This window comes from Saccopteryx leptura, chromosome 3, assembly GCF_036850995.1.
Source record: "Saccopteryx leptura isolate mSacLep1 chromosome 3, mSacLep1_pri_phased_curated, whole genome shotgun sequence".
Classification (NCBI taxonomy): Eukaryota; Metazoa; Chordata; class Mammalia; order Chiroptera; family Emballonuridae; genus Saccopteryx; species Saccopteryx leptura.
Window position 1 is genome coordinate 63,868,896 of NC_089505.1, and position 19,600 is coordinate 63,888,495.

The 19,600-nt window shown below is 54.6% G+C and overlaps 2 protein-coding genes across 2 annotated transcripts in view; one reads left to right on the plus strand and one right to left on the minus strand.

The window, feature by feature from the left end:
* MEIOSIN (meiosis initiator) overlaps positions 1 to 14,049 on the plus strand; it is a 34,174-nt gene extending 20,125 nt beyond the window's left edge. Inside the window, exons 4-14 of the mRNA XM_066372556.1 lie at positions 1,109 to 1,220; positions 5,013 to 5,147; positions 6,014 to 6,184; positions 7,773 to 7,875; positions 8,828 to 8,928; positions 9,390 to 9,527; positions 9,919 to 9,992; positions 10,850 to 11,017; positions 11,087 to 11,319; positions 12,141 to 12,230; positions 13,884 to 14,049. Of these exons, the coding sequence (XP_066228653.1) occupies positions 1,109 to 1,220; positions 5,013 to 5,147; positions 6,014 to 6,184; positions 7,773 to 7,875; positions 8,828 to 8,928; positions 9,390 to 9,527; positions 9,919 to 9,992; positions 10,850 to 11,017; positions 11,087 to 11,319; positions 12,141 to 12,230; positions 13,884 to 14,049 (1,491 nt within the window). The remainder of the gene's footprint in view (positions 1 to 1,108; positions 1,221 to 5,012; positions 5,148 to 6,013; positions 6,185 to 7,772; positions 7,876 to 8,827; positions 8,929 to 9,389; positions 9,528 to 9,918; positions 9,993 to 10,849; positions 11,018 to 11,086; positions 11,320 to 12,140; positions 12,231 to 13,883) is intronic.
* Positions 14,050 to 15,097: 1,048 nt separating this feature from the next.
* On the minus strand, positions 15,098 to 18,896 carry SIX5 (SIX homeobox 5). The gene is made up of 3 exons (XM_066373792.1): positions 18,049 to 18,896; positions 16,304 to 17,106; positions 15,098 to 16,035 (listed from the first exon to the last, which is right to left on the minus strand). The coding sequence occupies exons 1-3, from the start codon at positions 18,843 to 18,845 to the stop codon at positions 15,416 to 15,418; spliced, it is 2,220 nt and encodes a 739-aa protein (XP_066229889.1). The 5' UTR covers positions 18,846 to 18,896; the 3' UTR covers positions 15,098 to 15,415.
* Positions 18,897 to 19,600: the final 704 nt, after the last annotated feature.

A 19,600-nucleotide genomic window follows, 5' to 3' on the forward strand; every position in this document is an offset into this window, starting at 1 on the left:
GAGGCAGAGGCCACAGAGCCATACTCAGTGCCCGGGCCATCTTTGCTCCAATGGAGCCTCGGCTGCAGGAGGGGAAGAGAGAGACAGAGAGGAAGGAGAGGGGGAGGGGTGGAGAAGCAGATGGGCGCTTCTTCTGTGTGCCCTGGCCGGGAATCGAACCCGGGACTCCTGCACGCCAGGCCAACGCTCTACCACTGAGCCAACCGGCCAGGGCTCTGGTAATTTTATATGATCTATGGGTTAAGGTCCGCTGCCCTCACTAGATTGTAAGTTTCATGAAGGCAAATAAAAACATGTCTGGGTCATCCCTATATACCTGGCCCTTAGTAGGAAGTAGTCTTTTTTTTAGCTTAGTAGCTCCAATATCAACTTAGTTGGTGTTTGCTGGCTGGACAGGTGATGCCTGCTGGGCAGGAGGTGTCGTGCTTTGTGCTGTGGGGGGAGATTCATTACTTTGCAGCCACTGGCTAAGGTACCTCTCGATTCTGTATGCTTGGGAGACAGAAGTCAATTAGCTACAGCTGCTACCCTCAACTAGTCCAAGGTCCCTGGGAGAGAACAATGTGTAAACAGATAATTATAAAACAATGTGACAAGTGCCTTGGTAGAATCAGGCCCAGGGTGTTACAGGAGTGCCTAGGAGGGACATCTGACCCAGCCTGGGCGAGAGGGCTCAGGAAGGAGGGAAAGCTTCTGAAAGAGGGGAACAGTGTGCTGAAGCTCTGAGGAGGAGCTGCCAGGTGAGGGAGTGTAAGAAGAGGAAGGCTTTGCAGATGGAGAATACAGCATGTGCAAAGGGCCAGGGTTGGGAAGCTGAACAAGTGTGTGCTCACAAACTGGATCAGAAGGCAGGCTGACCTGGGTTTAAATTCCAGCTCGGCCACTTCCTCTCTGTGACCTGAGCAAGTCTCATTACACTCTAAGCATCATTTCCTTAGTTGTAACTGCTGCTACCTCGCTGGGCTGCAGTGAGAACTAAATAGCATAATAGGAGGGTGTCTGTCAATGGAGCAGTGGGGTGGGGAATGGGGTCCCAGAGCCTTTCAGTCTCTGGTCTCCAGCAGCCTCTCGTTGTTTTGGGCATAACCCTGTCTTTCTTTTGTGGCAGAAGGAGATTCTGCTGCACATCCTGCACTACATTCAGTACCTCCAGAGAAACATCGATGTGACCAAGGCCTTGCTCAAATTCCACAGCAGCAATGGGCCAGGTGGAGTTGGGGGTAAGTTCAACCAGCGTTTCCTAGGACCTGCTACAAGTATTGTCCTGTTGTCAGGGACCCTGAGTGACTTAGACCAGTGGTCCCCAACCCCTGGGCCGCAGACCGGTACCGGTCCGTGGGCCATTTGGTACCGGTACGCAGAAAAAGAATAAATAATTTACATTGTTTCCGTTTTATTTATATTTAAGTCTGAATGATGTTTTGTTTTTTAAAAATGACCAGATTCCCTCTGTTACATCCGTCTAAGACTCACTCTTGACGCTTGTCTCGTAAGTTCAACAATTATATTTAAAAATACCACAGTTTGGCAGTGGATAAAGCGTCGACCTGGAAATGTTGAGCTCGCTGGTTCGAAACCCTGGGCTTGCCTGGTCAAGGCTCATATGGGAGTTGATGCTTCCAGCTCCTCCCCCCCTCCTCTCTCTCTGTCTCTCTTCTCTCTCTCTCTCTCTGTCTCTCCCTCTCCTCTCTAAAATGAATAAATAAAAAATAAATAAATAAATAAATAAAAATTTTTTAAAAAAATACCACAGTTTTTATGCTGGTCGCATAATTTTTTTTTCTCTTTTTTTTTTTTTTTGTATTTTTCTGAAGTTGGAAATGGGGAGGCAGTCAGACAGACTCCCGCATGCGCCCAACCAGGATCCACCTGGCACGCCCACCAGGGGGCGATGCTCTGCCCATCTGGGCCGTTGCTCTGTTGTGACCAGAGCCATTCTAGCGCCTGAGGCAGAGGCCACAGAGCCATCCTCAGTGCCCGGGCCATCTTTGCTCCAATGGAGCCTTGGCTGTGGGAGGGGAAGAGAGAGACAGAGAGGAAGGAGAGGGGGAGGGGTGGAGAAGCAGATGGGCGCTTCTCCTGTGTGCCCTGGCTGGGAATCAAACCCGGGACTTCTGCACGCCAGGCCAACGCTCTATCATTGAGCCAACCGCGGTCGCATACTTTTATTTTGTGCATTTATCCGTTCCACCCTAAAGGCTGACCTGTGAAAATATTTTCTGACATTAAACCGGTCCGTGGCCCAAAAAAGGTTGGGGGCCACTGACTTAGACAATTCTAGGCCCTCCCGGATCTCACAGCCTAACAGAGGGGACAAAGCCAGGGGAGGGTGTCTGGGAAGACTGTGGGGGGAGGTGTCTTGGAGCTGGATCTTTGAGGACAGTAGAAGGGGGAACTCTGCCAAGTAGAAGAAACAATCTGAGCAAGAAGGTGCAGGCATAAGAAGACACGTGTGGAATGTTTGGGGACAGGCAAGAGATGGGTATGGTCGAAGGGACCATGTAGCATTGAGATGCATGTGTAGGCTCTTAAGCCAGATCCTGCACTCAGATACAATCTTGTTACCTTAACTTCTCTGTGCTTCAGTTTCTTTGTCTGCAAAACAGGACCAATATTAGTACTTGCCCTGTATTTGTCATGAAGATTAAATGAGTTAATAAGCATAGAGAGTATTGTAACACAGTGCCTGGGACATGCCAGTCATCTAGCACTGCATGTGCTGGTTGCTGTCATTACTGGTATAAGATATACATAGGCCTGGCTGTTGGCACAGTGAATAAATAGTACATTGTCCCAGAGTACTGAGGTCACGGGTTCGATCCCAGGGTTGCGGGTTCAAGCCCTGGTCAGGGCATGTGTGAGAAGCAATCAATGAGTGCACAACTAAATGGAACAAAAGTTGATGTTTCTCTCTCTCTCTCTCCCTCACTCTAAAAAAAAACTTAAAAAATAAAATGCAACATTGGTGGGGCATAAAAGCGAGACTAAGAGACAAGGATAAGAGTGTGGTGGTTACGGGGGGGGGGGGGCAAGGGGAGGGAAGGAGGGAGAGGAGAAGGGGGAGGGGGAGGAGCACAAAGAAAACTAGATAGAAGGTGACTAGATAGAAGGAGGACAATCTGACTTTGGGTGATGGGTATGCAACATAATTGAATGACAAGATAACCTGGACATGTTTTCTTTGAATATATGTACCCTAATTTATTGATGTCACCCCATTAAAATTAATAAAAATTAAAAAATTAAATAAAATAAAATGCACAGGCAAGAAGGGTAGGAGATGAGACAGAGATGAGGTCCTGAAGGGCTTCAAGTGCCTGGGTGAGGAGGAAGATGAAGATGAAAATTACTGAAGAGCTTTAAGCCAGGGGAAAGCCATGATCAGATTTCATTCTTTCTCTTTTATTTTTTACTTTTTGAGGGGTGCAGAGAGAGAGAGAGATACAGGAACATCAAGGTGTTCTTGTATGTGCCCTAACTGGGGAATCAAACTGGCAACCTCTGCACTACAGGACAATGCTCCATCCAATCAGACTGTCCACCCAGATTTAATTTTTATTGATTTTTAGAGAGACAGAGAGAGGAAGGGAGAGAGCCAGGAAGGGGAAAGGGAGTATTTGTTGTCCCACTTAGTGGTGCTCTTTTTGGTTGCTTCCCACATGTGCCCTGATTGGGGATCAAACCTACAACCTTGTTGTTTTGGGAGGACACCCTTAACTGATTGAGCTAACCAGCCAGGCCTCTTTCCCTCTCTCTTTTTTTTTAAATGAGAGGAGGGGAGATAGAGACAGACTCCCATATGCACCTTGACCGGGATCCACCTGGCAACCCTGGTCTGGGGCTGATGTGCAAATCAACCAAGCTATCCTTAGTGCCCAGGGCCAGTGCTTGAACCATTCAAACTATTCAAGCCACTGACTGCAAGAAAAGAGAAAGAAGGAGGAGAGAGAGGGGGAGAGAAGCAATGGTCATTTTTCTCGTGTGCCCTGACCAGGGATCAAACTCGGGACTTTCACGTGTGGGGACAATGCTCTATCCACTGAGTCATCTGGCAAGGGCTCTTTTTAAAAATATCTTATTTTATTGCCGTAGCTGGATAGCTCAGCTGGTTAGAGCATCATCCTGAAGTGCAGAGGTTGTCATTTCGATCCCTGATCAAGGCACATACAGGAACAGATCGATGTTCCTATCTCTTTCTCTTTCTCCCTTCCTCTCTCACTGAAATCAATAAATAAAAATTTAAGAAAGAAAATATTTTAATCTATTGATTTTACAGAGAGAGGAGGAGGGCAGAGCAAGAAGTATCAACTCATGGTTGCCTCACTTTAGTTCATTGCTTGTCCTTGAGCCTGCAAGCCCAGGGTTTCCAACCAGTGACCTCAGTGTTCCAGGTCGTTGGCTATATCACTGTGCCACCACAGGCCAGGCAGATTGATTGATTGATTGATTTTTAAGGAATAAGTCTCTAACATCTAGTGTGGAGGATTGGTTATTAAGTGAGAAACGAGTCAGGGAGGTCAGTAAAGACCCTTTTAGGGGTGGTGCAGTCAGGTGATGAGGAGGCCCAGTCCAGCACTGTAGCTGAGTGTGGCCAGCAGATGTCAATGAAGAAGATCTGAGAGGCCTGAGAGAGAGGCCCTGGTGACCCAGGATGGGTGGTGGCCCCGCCTGTCCTGAGGAAGGGAGGAGGAGGAGTGGTTGTGGGGTAGGGAACATGGGGACACATTTGGGAAGCACTGAGTCGGCTTCCCTCCTGGCCAGGCCCGATGGCCCCCAGGAAGCCTCGCTCCACTCTCTCTGCTCCGTCCTTCTGCGGCCTGATGACGCAACCTCAGAGCCGTCTGCTCTCCTCCTGGCACCGTAGTGTCCATGGTTATAAAGTCAGTCTGTGGGCTGTGGCCCACGTCCCCCACCCCTGCCAGGATTGGGGAGCACTGTCCAGAAGGGAGGACTTGGGAGAGGGAGTGGTTGCGGGTGCCCATGCCTGACCTGTCTCCTTCTGTCCTGTGCAGGTCTGGGCCAGAACGCCACTGTGGACTCAGCAAGGCGGAGACACTGCACCCCGTCTAGCTCCCCACACTCTTACAAGTCCTGCCTGCGGGGAGCCTGTCGGAAACCGCAGAAGAAGAAGCTGACCCGAACATCAGGTACAAGCTGACAGTGGAGGCAGAACCGGAAGTGGGGTCCGCTGGAAGTGGGGCTCCTACTCTAGGTCCATCCTGCTCCTGGGAGGCCCAGTAAGCAGTCCTGAACCCCTGACGAGACTTTAGATTCAGACATGCCTTTCAATTTCTGACTGCTCCTCTTACTGACTCTGAGACCTGGGGTACCCCACTGTCCTCCGAGCACCCCTTTCTCACCTGGAAATTGCAGTGCCTGCTGCAGGGTGGTCTTAAGGGTTAGGAGCCTGAAAACATCCTGCTCAAGCAGTGCTTAGGTGGAGAAGCACACAGTTAGTGTGCAGCGAAAGGAAGCTGCTGTCAGCATTTCTTATCTTTATGGCCAGTAACCCATCACTGGGCCAGAGCATCAGGGAAGAAAGACCAAGTGTGAGAGACCAGCATCCCTGGTCCAGCCCAGCTGGACTGTAACTCACTGGATGGCCCTTCCCTTTTGTAGGTCTCAGCTCCCATGTCTTTAAAATGGGAGTTGGACCTAATCGATGATGCCCTGGCTGCACATCCGAACCATCCAGGGTGCTTACAGAGATGCCCGCACTAGTGCCCCATGCCCAGAAAGTCAGGTCTCAGTGGTCTGGGCTGCAAGCTGGGCATCGGTACCTTTTCAGAGCTTGCAAGGTGATTCTAACCTGTAGGCAGGGGAAGGCAGTGTCAGACTGGGTGGTCTCTAACTGAGGTTCCAGGCTTACCCAGGAAGCGATGATGAATGACCAGGCCAGGCAAAGCTTTGAAACAGGTGACTGGGTCCAGAGCAAAGGAGATCCCCACCTGAGCCACCTTCTGGTGATCTCAGGCCCCAAGCCCCATTTGATGCTGTCTATCTGTTGTCTCAGAACGCCAGACTCGGGCCCAGAACCTTCGTCGCTGTCTGGCCCTGGACAAGCCCAAGAAGCAGGTGACCCCATCCCCAAACCGGAAGGGAAGAATTGTGGAGAGGACCACTGCTCCTCCAAGAAGCCCTGACTCCTACGTTCACCCCAAGGCTGCGTTGTTCTTGCCTCAAGGTGACCGAAATGAAGGACGATCCCAGCTGACATTGCTGGATATGTCTGAAAACAGCATCTACTGTGATGTCTCAAGTTGGTCTTTCCTTACAGCTAATTTAGCCAGTCATTTATACACCACGTGTTAGGCATCTGCACCATCTGGGCACAGTCCTGGTAGCTGGGGCTTCAGCGGTGCACAGGAGAGACACTGTTTCTTACGTCGCATGGCTGTGGTCTCTTTCCTACTTTTCTTTTCCCTTCTGGCTCTGCCATGGGTGTAAGGTGGGGGCAGAGTCAGTGCTGCCCTCACGTGCAGGTGCGGGTGGCAGAACTGAGACTAAGAGTAGGGCGTCCTCACCTGATCTGTGGCACAGTGGATAAAGCGTTGACCTGGAACGCTGAGGTCGCCAGTTTGAAACCCTGGGCTTGCCTGATCAAGGCACATATGGGAGTTGATGCTTCCTGCTCCTTCCCCTTTCCCTCCCTCCCTCTCTCTCTGTCTCTCTCTACCCCCATCTAAAATGAATAAATAAAATTTAAAAAAAAATTGTAACGTGCCTGACCTGTGGTGGCGCAGTGGATAAAGCGTCGACCTGGAAATGCTGAGGTTGCCGGTTCGAAACCCTGGGCTTGCCTGGTCAAGGCACATATGGGAGTTGATGCTTCCAGCTCCTCCCCTCTTTCTCTCTCTCTTTCTTTCTCTCTCTCTCTTTCTCTCCCTCTCCTCTCTAAAATGAATAAATTTTAAAAAATTAAAAAAAAAATCCAGTACTTCCCTTTAAAAAAAAAATTGTAACGTTAATACAATTAAAAACTAAAAGACTAGGGCGTTCTTGTGAGACTTCTCTTGATGCAGCCAAACAGTTGCTCTGGGGACTCTCCATTCCTGAACCAGCTTCAAAACGTGTGATGGCTCAGTCAGCAGAGAGGCAAGAAAGGGGGCAACTGAAGTCAGGCCTCAAGTCATTCTGTCCTCTGTCTCTCTGTTCATTCAGCCCTTACTTCCTGACCATTGTCTCTCTGCCAGGCCACATGCTGGGTGCGGGTTACACAGTTCAGTGAAGGAAGTTACACACTGTTCCTGATGGTCCAGACTGATCCAGACTTCCTGGGGTTGCTCAGGAAGGCTGGGGACCCAGAGGAGGCACCTGACCCACCTGGAGAGGGAGGGCTTCCCAGATCTGCTAGTTGTGTGACTTTGGGCAAGTTACTTAATAACTCAATGCCTCAGTTTACTTAACTGTAAACTGAGGGTAATAATGGTAGTCTTCCATTATATAGAGGGTTACTTAATAGTATGTAAAATGCTTAGAAGTGTGCTGGCCATGGTTAGCACTTTGTACTTGTTTGCTGTTATCATCTTCATCATTCTACCACTTAAGGATTTTATCTTCCTCATAGCTTCTGATAAAGGAATGGGGTTCCAGAAACCTGGTGGTGATTTGGGTTGCCCCCGAGCCTCATGCAGAGATCTTGAGGCTTGGGGTTTCGGCTAGGACGGGGGAGAGAGAGGCTGTGGCAGACCCTGGCACCTCTTCATTCCTGCATCTGTCAGTCCAGAGTCTGTTCCAGTCATAGGAGTGATCACCCTGAATTGCCTCCTTAGGCTGCAAAAGCAGAGCCCAGGATGATGGGCCATACCCTGCCTTCGGGGCCCAGCAAGGGGCTGAGAGGACCTATTTTCTCAACAGATCACAGCCTTATCCCAGGTAAGGGAACCCTAAGGGCTTTCAGTGGAGGAGACTGAGGTGTTTGGTCTGGAATGGCTGAGGGTCAGTGAAAAATGAGGTGGATTTACATCCTCTGCGAGCACTGCTGTGGGCCTAGCTTTCTGCTGGCATTGTAAGCTCGAAGGAGAGACAGGCCACAGCCCCTCACCGGTCTCCCTGCCTCCTGTCTCACCCATGCGAGCCATCCTACTCACACAAACCTCGACCGTGTCAGCTCGTGGTTTAAAGTCTTCCCTCAGAGTCCGAAAATCTCCCTTAGTATTTGAGAACATCTCTGGCCCTAGCTCACCTTGCCAGCACCCTCTACTGCCCCTCACCCATGAATCTTACCCCTAACGCCTCCCCCATGGGAACTATGCCCTTGCCCACTCTGGGCTTTTCACCCTCTGATCCCTCTTCCCAGCAAGCCTGTTCCCTTTGTCTACCTGGAAAATTCTACCTCCTTCAGGCCAAGTTCAGTGCTGTCCTCCCTCCTGCCCTACCCACCTCTCTTACCTCCCCGAGCCGCCCCTTCCCCATAACTGGGTCATCAGTGCCTGATCTGTGAGATGGCACCTCCAGCTGACAGCTTTCTGCCCCCAGCCCTTCTCAAGAAGCCAGCACAAAGTGATCATTAGGCAACACTGTCACCCCATGGGAGATAGTACACCCAGGGTCCAAGCAATTCTCAGCCTAGGATTTGGATCCACCTTACTTATGTATGTATGTATGTATGTATGTATGTATGTATGTATGTATCGAGAGGAAGGGAGGGAGAAGGAAAGAGAGACATCAATTTGCTGTTGCACTTATTTATTCATTCATTGGTTGATTCCTGTATGTGCCCTGAACAGGGACTGAAGCCACAACCTTAGCATATTGGGAAGATGCTCTAACTGACTGAGCTACCTGGCCAGGGCTGTGTCTGCCTTTTGGATTCCATCTTTTGCAGGCAAAAGCTGGTGTTCTATGATTCTAGTGAGGAAGTGGACAAGGATGCCCCAGATGCTGACCCTTGGCTGCCTGCCAGGACCCCAGAGAGCAGCCCCTTTGGTGACTGAAACTCTGTCTCTCTTCCTTGTAGGCTGGTGTGGGGCCTTCTTGATACCTTCCTTCTGAGGATTTCAGTGGAAAGAGGGTGACGGGGAGGGAATAGATGTCTGCTAAGCACAAGGATGGCCAAACACCGTGTCTGCTGTCACTCACCACCAGTTGCTATGACAGACATTGCTAATCAAGCCTCACTGTTTCCAGTGATCCCTCAGAATCTTTCTTAGCACAGAGCCCCAGGTAGCTACAATCAGGCTATCAGATCTGGCACATTACCGTATTGATTTATTTTTTGCCACGTCTGACATAATGCCAGGCATTGTGCCTCTTAATTTCCTATACCAAGCCTCAAAACGAGCAGTTGACAGTAACCTATCCCCAGGGTCTGGCACTATCTCCTCAAAGCCAGCTGGGGGAGAGGACAACGTGTGGCTATACCCCCAAGCCTAATGCTTCCTTTCCAGGGAGCCCACTGGCCTTGGGGCCTCCCCAGATTGACAACTTGAGCGTGATCCTAGGTTTCAGCCCTTCCCTCTTCAGCTCCCCTGGGAAACTGCTGTCAGAACAGGTCCTGGAGGATGGTACTGAGTACCTGACCCAAGGTGAGCATGTAGGGCTCAGCATGATATTTGGCTCACTTAGAAAACATGGTGGTGCCTATCAAGTGCACAGCCCTGTGCTGGGAAGTGCTGGGTCCTCAGGGATGGAGCCCATCCAGGCTCTGCCTTGAAGAGCCCCACAGCCTGGAGGGGGAACAGCCCCAGGTCAGCATAGGGCACGGGGGCTCCAGGTGCCTGCAGCAGGGACCTACTCACTCTACCCAGGTTGGAGGTGGCCTAGGAGAGCTGGACTGGGAGCTATATTTGTACCTGGGACAGGAGATCTAGAAACCTAGAGGAGGCACTGTGGTTAGCGGGTTGGTGGGACAGAGGCCTATTGCTGTGAAGAAGGCATTTCTGTCCTAGCCAATGCTCTGGCCTCCCTCCCTGACAGCTCTCTTTGAAGAAGTTTTATTAGATCCTGTGCCTTCACCTTCTGCCTGCATGCTGGAAGTACCACAGAAGAAGGTAGGCATCTTTCTACACATCCATCCTTGGACACAGCCATCCTTCTTTCCACATGCGTCATCTGCTTGATTCCCTCATCCATCCCCTCGACCTTCCCAGAGACTCATCAGTACATCATTTGCATGCTCACTGCTGGCCACCAGGTGCCCACTCTGTGCTGGGCACTTGGAATGAACTAGACACAAAGGATGAAAGCTAAAAAAGCTGCCAGGTGCCCAGAAAAGTCCCCATGTAATTTTACAAGTGCTCTGTGAGACAGAGTCTCTTGTGACCCCATTTCACAGAAAATAGCAGAGTAACCTTAGGAGTTCTGGGAAAGAGCTCCCTCCCAGGCCCCTGGGCTGACCTCTATAGCCCCTGTCCATTTGGTCCTCACACCATTCTTCCTTCAGTGTGTGTGTGGGGAGGGGGTTGCCTCAGTGAGTAGTTGAGTGGGCAGCAGAAACAAGAGTAGGTGCCCTTAGTGGAGGCCTCAGAAAGCACCTATCTCTGTGCTCAGTGCTTCTCAACCCTGCAAGACATGTAGTGAACACTGTTCTATGGTTGAAGTTGACGCATAGAGAATCTAAGACTAGCCCTGGGCATCCATGGCTACCACAGGAGGTGGCAAACTGATGAGATTAAGAGATATTGCCCCAAAATAGGAAGCAGAAGACCTGAGCCCATTAGAGCTGCTCTCTGACCCCTGTGGGAACTTGAGAACATTTGTTTGAATATCCAGGGGGTATTTGGATGAGGTTATCTTGAATCTGAGCTGTTTCTCAAGCTTCATTTCCTAGGAAAGCAGTGAGTGAGGGCATGAAGAGACAGCACTCTTTCCACTCACATCCTCTCCATCTTTCTCCTTCGCCGTCTAGTTCACACCCTTTGAGGCCCTAGAAGACCTTCCTCACTCCCACAGCCTGTGCCAGTTCTCAGTGTCACCAGACCACCTGTCACTGAGTGAGAACAGCAAGGCGTCATCCAGCCCCAGCTCAGAGGCCACAGACACTGACATAGACAAAGAGTCAGTGTGGAGGCAGCAGGTGAGGAGGACAGACAATGGAGATTGGTCCCACCTCTCTTGCCCATTCTCATCTCTCTGCCCCCCCCAGGACACTCAGGCTGACCCTGAGGGCCTGAAGTCCTCCAGTGATGAGGATGGAGACTACACATGGACCCCCACCCTACGGTTCTCAACCTTGCCCTTGGCTAGAAGGAAGAACCAGGCAGGCAGGAGCCCTAGGAAACCTAAGAACAAGAAAGCTGCCAGCCCCACTCAGTCAAAGAAAAAGTGTGTCAATGGCTTCATCATGTTCTGCAGGATGAATCGGAAGCAGTATATCAGGTGGGTGGGGGCCCTCTTTGGCCACCTGCCCAGAGCATGTTGCCCGGCTGCTGTCTGACACATTGGCCCTTTCCTCAGCCACACTTTCCCGCAGCACCTTAACCTGGCCTCGTGGTGTTGGTTAGGGCCTGTCAGTTGTAAGCAGTAAAGCCCATCTCAGACATAAGGAAAAAAAGGAAATTAATTGGCATATAACCTGAAAAAAGGGAGGGGTAGATTGGATTCAGATCTGGTTGGTCCAAGGGCTCATAGGGTGCTGTCTGGAATCTTTGTCCCTCTCTTGGTGCCACTGTCTTCCAGATGGGCTTCATTCTCAGGCAGGTGGCTCCCCTCTGGGAGGTTCAGGCTCATGTCCTGGCTCCCACCCTAGCAACCCTGTAGGAGGAGAGCTCGTTTCTAAGGTTTCAAGAAGGTCTAGGGACCAACTTGGTGGATCAGAAGCCCACCCCTGACCCGTCATTGCCAGCCTGAAGCTGGGGGAAGGGAGGCCCCCTGGGCCACAGTGGCGAAGAGCTGGTACCCTTATAGCAATCCCGAGGGGCTGATATTGGGAGCAGCGGACACAGGACCCCTACTGGTCCCAGGACACGTGTCCCATTCTTAATAACCATTTAGGCCAGCCCCTCTCTTTCATATCTCAGCTCCGGGCTGTGTCCTGGAGGCCTTTCCGTCTATTTGACCTGAGTGGGAAAGAATGGGGCTCTCAAAGGGAAGGCAGAGATTCCCAGAGCACGGCAGCCTCACATGGTCAGGTCAGGCCGTTGGCTTCTGCCTGAGCCATGATGTCCTGAACGCTTCCTACTTTCTCCCTCCTGTCCCAGAGCCTGCCCGGGGACCGCATCCATGGCTGCCACCAAGGAGCTGGCCAAACTCTGGCGGGAGATGACAGAGCAGGAGCGGAGACCATACTGGTGAGAAGCCCAGAGTCATGGTGCTGAGACAGAGGGCTCCTGCTCCTCAGTTCTATTCTGGTTTTCAGAGCCTTGAGCTTCATGAAATTCAAAACAGGCTGGTAGCCCTGGCCGGTTGGCTCAGCGGTAGAGTGTCGGCCTAGCGTGCGGAGGACCCGGGTTCGATTCCCGGCCAGGGCACACAGGAGAAGCGCCCATTTGCTTCTCCACCCCTCCGCCGCGCTTTCCTCTCTGTCTCTCTCTTCCCCTCCCGCAGCCAAGGCTCCATTGGAGCAAAGATGGCCCGGGCGCTGGGGATGGCTCTGTGGCCTCTGCCTCAGGCGCTAGAGTGGCTCTGGTCGCAACATGGCGACGCCCAGGATGGGCAGATTATCGCCCCCTGGTGGGCAGAGCGTAGCCCCTGGTGGGCGTGCCGGGTGGATCCCGGTTGGGCGCATGCGGGAGTCTGTCTGACTCTCTCCCCGTTTCCAGCTTCAGAAAAATGAAAAAAAAAAAAAAAAAAAAAACAGGCTGGGAGGTAACTGGGTGGCAGATTTGAGTGTTGCAAACTTTTTTTTTTTTTTTTTTTTACTGAGAGAGAGACAAAGGGGTAGACAGGGACAGAGAGACAGGAAGGGAAAGAGATGAGAAACATCAACTTGTAGTTGTGGCACCTTAGTTGTTCATTGATTGCTTTCTCATATGTGCCTTGACCTGGGGTGGGGGAAGTGCTTTGTCCAAGCCTGTAACCTCTTGCTCAAATCAGCGACCATGGGGTCATGTCTATGATCCCGCGCTCAAGCTGGTGACCTCAGGGCTTCGAACCTGGGTTCTCAACATCCCAGGCTGACACTCTATCCACTGTGCCACTGCCTGATTAGGCAGGTGTTCCAAACTTTTATGAAATATTTGGGTGAGGCCTGACCAGTGGTAGCGCAGTAGATAGACTGTTGACCTGGGATGCTGAGGACCCAGGTTCGAAGCTCCGAGGTCGCCAGCTTGAGCGTGGGATCATAGACATGACCCCATGGTCACTGATTAAGCCCAAAGGTCGTTGGCTTGAACAAGAAGTCACTGGGTCAACTGGAGCCCCCAGTTAAAACACGTATGAGAAGCCATCAATGGACAACTAAAGTGCCGCAACTATCAGTTGATTCTTCTCATCTGTCTCTGTCTCTTTTGCTAAAGAAAAAAAAAAAAAAAGGAAAAGAAAAAAAATATGTGGGGGTAACAGAGGTGGAGTGATGCTCTACCTTGGAGCTTGGAAGGACAAATCGCTTAATTTAGAATTGGGATCCCACTGTCCTAATTTGCCCTCTCTGCCACAGAGAATTTCTCAGAGCAGGAAACTGGGTCTTCCCTTTTGCTTGGCCTCCTCCCTCTCTCCACTCCATTCCCAAGACCCTCGCTTCATCACCACCAGATCTGCCACATGCCTGTATCTCATTTGGCCCTTGTAACACCTCTGTGTGCACAGATTTTAACAGGAGTGTGGGGCTTCAGCAAAGAGCCCTTGGTGCAGTCCCAATGGTTCACCTGCCCTGTGGGACCAAATAAAGCCCCCAAATAAGCCCTGGCCTCACCCCTCAGCTCAGGCCCTGGCCAGTGCAGGGGCCAGAGCTCTAGCATGAGAGAGCAGTGAGGAACCCTGCCCATCCCACACCTCTCCCCCAGCATCAAAGCTCGAAGGTTCAGTCGCCAGCACAACCGGATTGTGAAGCAGGAGAGCTCCAGCAGCAACGACGAGGACTGCGGAATACCCAAGCCCTTCTACCAGCTGCTGGCGGACAAGGCCCGCCTCTCCTCTGAGCCAGCCTCTCAGCTGCCCTCTCACCGCTAGCGAGAGGGCAATTTCACGTTGCCTCTCCTCCCTCACCAACTTGCAGCTCCTGCAGCTCCTTTAAAACCGGGAGCCAATGAAGATGTTGCCCCGTCCAGGGCCTCTCCCCTGCTAGTGCTGGTCCTGGTGGCCAGTTCCCACGGGGCTGGGAGGGGGTGGATTTATTAACCCCAAGCCTTTGTGTTTGCCTCTATTGTGGGCCACTGAACTCTGCCCTTCCACAGCCAGCTGCCCCTCTCGCAGCTCCTCTCTCCTGGGAAGGAAGCCCTGAATGAAATGCAGGGAAGTGAAGTCATGGAGAAGGGGCTCCTCTCTGACCTGCCTTTGCCCACCCCAGAATCAAATGGTTTCAACCCTGTTTATTCTCACCCTATCCTATTCCTCCCTCCTCTGTTCTATTTATAGAATATTTATTGTCAGCAAAATAAAATAGAACCCTTGTTACCAGCAAGGGAGACTAAGCACATTGCCCAGGTCTGCAGGGCCCACAACTTGAAAGAAACCACAGTCTGCCCACCACAAACCTGTCTTCCTCCCTGCGCCCCCCCCCCCCGCCCCCCCCCCCCCCCCGCCTGGGTGCAGCAATCAGAAAGCCAGAATCAGGCATTGGGGTTGTGTGGTTTGGTTTTCCTTTGGAAAGCAACTCAGGCTCCTGGAGGTTTTAGTTGTCTGTTAACTTTATTTTAATTGAAATGGGAGGCATAACTTGTCCTAGAAAAATAAAGATTTAGGATATAAACTAGACTCAGGGGTCAAGGTTGCCCCGCAGGTTAGGGGATCTTTGGTCTGGGGCTGGACGTGATAATGAGGGCTGCAGTCCAGGGGGAGCTAATGGGAGGCCCTCACCCAGGCCTCCCACCTGCACTGTCTCAGCAGGGGGCCCAGTGGGGAGGGTCTGTCAGTCCCTGGGCATAAAACTGCCCTTCCTCCACCCTTGGATTCCAAGCAGTTCTGAGAACTCTGGATGTCAGTGGAGCTATTAATAGTGTTTTAGGGAGTGATAGGGAGAGGGCTCTGGGGGTTGGAAATCTAGCCTTTTGGCAGGGTATTCAGCTCACAGCTCGTACCAAGTCAAGGGGGGGCAGAACCCCTAAGTCAGGACCCCCAGATCTCCCCATATATATGGGGGCAGAGCTAAGAGAGGTCTGTAACAGGAGGCTTCCCATCCAGAGGAACAGTGCCCCTGGACAGGGAGTGGACAGGGGTGAGCCCCCCGGCACATCCAGTTCTTGGAGAGGTTAAGCAGCCAGGGTTGGGATGTAGTGTAGAATCTTCAGACCAACAACTGTTTCTGAAAGCTCCCTACTCCCAGCTGTCCTGGATCTCAAGCACCATTTTCAGGAGAGGCGATGAGGCCTGGCGGGGGTCACAGTTCCAAGGGCTCTTCCACAGGCACTGACTGTAGCTGGGTCAGGACCTTGGTCTCAGCTTCCAGCCCCTCCTCAACCTCACCCCCTGCTGTGGCCCCCAAGAGCAGCCCTTCAGGGTTGGGGTCCGGGAGCCTCAGCACAGTATGGGGGGCCTGCGTCCCCAGCCCCTTCTCGCCTTCCAGCAGCCCCTCTGTGCCTGTGCTCAGTTCCAGTCCCGCTGGCCAGATGGGCACGGCTGCAGGTGGCAGCATGAGGCCCTCGTGTGGGGGTGCCGGGAAGCTTGCCAGGAGGCAGGAGGAGTCTGGGGAAAAGGGCAGGCTGGCAGCAATGGTGGCAGCAGGGGCAGGTGGTGGCTGTGGCAGCTGCTGTGCAGAAAGTGTGCCCAGGGCATGGGCCTCTGGGAGAGCGGGGCTGGGGGCCACAGGTAGAGCTCCTTCAGGCACTGAGATGGCTGTGTCTGGCTTCAGGGGCAGGGCCAGGCTGGGGGCAGGCGGCAAGACCTGGGAGACCAGCATACTGGTGGGGAAAGTGGCAGTGAGGATGATCTTGCCCTGCTGCACGGCCACACCTGTCACGATGGGGCTGCCAGACACGGGGTTGGCCAAGAGGAAGTTTCCTGTGGGGAGAGGAGATGGCGAGGCACAGAGTCAGATGGGGTAGCTGGCCAGGAGCAGAGGTGGCGGTTAAGCTGCCAGAGGGCAGAAGATTAGCCAGAGGCAAAAAGTCCCTTCAGAGTGTGGCTTGGGGCTCTGCACTACCTAGCACAGGGTGTTCAGGGACATACCAGGGATGAGCTACCTCCCACTCCCAAGCCCACCAACAGCACCCTGCCTCCCTGAGAGAACCACCCCTCACCCAGACAGAAAGGAGGTAGAAGGGCATACCTGAGGCAGTGGCCGAAGGCAGCTGCAGGGCAGTCATGCCCACCCCAGAGTTGATCAGGTGCACATTAGTAGGGCCCGCAGCAGCTGCCACCTTCACGGGACTGCCTGGCCCAGCTGCCAACAGCTGAAGCGGCCCCACAGCCTGTGGCAGGGTTACCACCTGTGAAGTGGGCACCACCTGGGGCAGGTTCAACAGTGGAGAGGTGGGGCCCAGGCCTGCAGGGTACCCAGGCGGTGGGGACAGTGGCACCACTTGTGGGGCAGCCACAGAAGGCACTGGTCCTGGGGGCAGAGGAAAGGTGGCAGCTGGCGGGGGGCCAGGCACCACTTGGGGCAAAGGCCCTGGCACCTCTTCTGCAGGTGGTCCCAAAGCAGCCACTTGAGTCCCCTTGGTCTCAGGGGACTCAGGTTGGGCCTCCTCTAGTCGAACTTCCCCAGTCTGAGGGTCCAGGACCAAGGAGGTCTTGCCTTCTTTGGGCCCAGGGGGACTGGATTGTGGTGGGGGGGCACCCCCACCACCTGTGAGCAGCAGGGGACCCAGGCTGGAGGCTTCACCCAAGGCCAAGCTGTTGATGATGACAGGGCTCCCATTGAGGAGCACCGCTGGCGAGCTACCCGCGGCCAGGAAGCTCCCGTTCACTAGGATGGAGGAAGAGGCAGGGCATGGCGCAGAAGGGGCAGCCCCAGCCAAGAATATGGAGCCCTGGGCAGGGGCCTCCGTGGCCACTGGAGCCACCCCCCTCTCCAGGTCCTCAGGACTGCGGCTGGACTCGTCCTCAGTAGTGGGGTTTCCATCAGATTCGCTGTCCAGAAAAAGGATTGTGAGTTGTGGCCCTGAATGCTATGTTCCCCCACTGGCCAGCCAGATTTCTGCGCAGAGCTGCAGGGGACTCTCCACCTTTTCCCAGCCCAAACTCCTGGGGACGACTTCCGGGAGGGTTATAAAACCTCCTCCCCAAGACCACCTACAGACCCTAGGACAGAGCCTCTGCAAGCCCTGAATTGACACCACTGCATAAAAGCTCAAGCTGGCCAAATCCGTTGGGAGGCGGCCCTCCTCTCCGTGTCCCAGAAGCTGAGCACCTAGGCCGCCCTGTCTCCTGGGTTAGGCTGAAAGTAGCCCGTGGCTTTGGAGAGCGAGGAGGCAGCCGCCTGCTCAGTTCCCGGTGCCCTCCTCCCGGGGCGTCAGAGAAGAGAGTGAGAGGCCAGCGTGCAGGGTGGGAGGGGAAGGGCTTGGGTTACAGGGAAACCGGAGCTGGGGTGGGTTCACGTTTCACAACAAAGACAGACTACGGACCACGCTGTTTGGGCCCGGAGGGGGGGCGAGAGGAGCGTGAGGAAGAGCCGCCACACAGGAAAGGTCCGGCAGCGCAGCGTCCAGAAAGAAGCCCTGACGCCGAATCGGGCGGACAAAGGCCCCTCCCCTTCCCCCCGCAGCCCCTTTTTCTCACCGCCTCCCGGGGTCTAGCCACCCACACAGATAGGATCTGGGATGGAGCCCTGAGTGGAGCGGAGGGAAGAGGTCTCCCAGCCTCCGCGAGAGGAGCAGCGACTTCGATAAGAGGGCCAGAGGCGTGTGCTCACTGCATCCACACTATTCTCCGCGCGCGGCGGGAGCCAGAGGGTGTGAGCCGGTGGCGTCTGAGGATTTCGCGCCGGCTCCAGCCGTGGGCATGCGGGACTGGGGGGCTGGTGGGTAGCATGTTCCCGGGAAAGCGGGACCTGCACTGTCCGGGTCCCCTCACCTCTTGCAGGGCGCGCCGCCGCCCCCGGTCCGGTCGCGCTGTCGCCGGTTCTTGAACCAGTTGCTGACCTGCGTGAGCGAGAGGCCGGTCAGCGTGGCCAGGCGGCGCTTCTCGTCCGGCGTGGGGTAGCGGTTGCCCCGATAGCAGGCCTTGAGCGCGGCTCGGGAGCGCTCCTTGAAGCAGTAGACGGTCTCCTCGCCGTCCCAGATGGTCTTGGGCAGCGGGAACTTCTTGCGCAGACGGTACTTGTCCACTGCGCCCAGCGCGCGGCCGCGAGCCCGCTCGGCCTCATGGTAGCGCGCGCGCAGATAGAGGTCCTGCAGGAAGGCGTGGTGGGCGGCGGGGAAGGGGCGGCTCTCGAGCAGCCGGTAGAGTTCGGCGTACTCGCCCCGCTGGAAGGCCACCAAGGCCCGAGCGCGCAGCACCGGGTCGCTGCCACGTAGGCGCTCGGCCGGGGGCAGTGCGCCCAGGAAGCGGCTCAAGCGGCCGGCGTGGCCCGCCTGTAGCAGCGCCTCGCAGACGCACGCCACCTGCTCGGGCGAGAAGCGGAGGCCCGTGGGCGGCTCAGCAGCGGCCTCGAGGGGCGACCCGGGGACGCCCGGGGATCCCGGGCCCTCCGTTCCCGCCGCCGCTTCGCCCGCCCCGGCCCCGGCCGCCGCCGCCGCCTCACCCTCAGCCGCCTGCAAAGTCTGCAGGAGCTGGCGCGCTTCCTCCTCCTCCTCTTCGGTCGCCGCCGCCGCCACAGCCTCCCCCCCAGCCGCCGGCCCCGCACTCGGCTCCGCAGGCAAGGTAGCCATGTTTTGCAACTTTGGGAAGTTCCTCCCTCTTTCTCCTCCTCCCTCGGGCTTTCCCAGCCCCCTCCCCGCCCGTCCCCCCTCTCCGCCCTCCCCGTTCACTCTTCCCGCTTTCCCCCTGTCGACCCTGAGTCTCCCCGGAATGCCAGGCCCAACGCCCCAGTAGGGTCTCTCTCCCAGTGTTTGTGTTCGCCCGTTCCCCTCCCCGTCTGTCCGTGATTCTCCCTTTGTTTTCCCTCCGCGTCAGGCCGCTCTTTATGCCTCCCCCCGCATGTGCCTCTGGATCAGGGCCTCAGTTTCCCCATCGGGATAACGGAGAAGGTAACGGGCCGTCCGGGAAGGCTAAGGGCTTGAAGCCACCTCCGCCCGTAGACGAAGCCTCTGCAAGCCTCCGTCTCCAGGGTCCTCTGAAGGCCCCCCTACTCCCCATCTCGGCCTGTGCTCCGCCCCTCGGAATTCCCGGCTCCACAGGGGGGCGGGCCTGGCAAGGAGAAGGGGCGGGCTGAACAGACTAGAAAGTTTGCTGTAACTTTTCTAGAGTATTAAGTCCCTGAAACGGATGCGCGTGGCCTGCGCAGGCGCAGTAATGAAAGATGGACGCGCGCGCGCGGCCGGCCCAGCCCCCTTCTTCCCCAGGATCCTGTGGCACAGCTGTGCCACAGCTGGACTACAAGCGGTGTCTCCCGGGGGGGGGGGGGGGGGGGGGGAGGGGGGAACAGGCTTGCCCGCTCGCCTTCTCCTATTGGTCAGATGCTGAG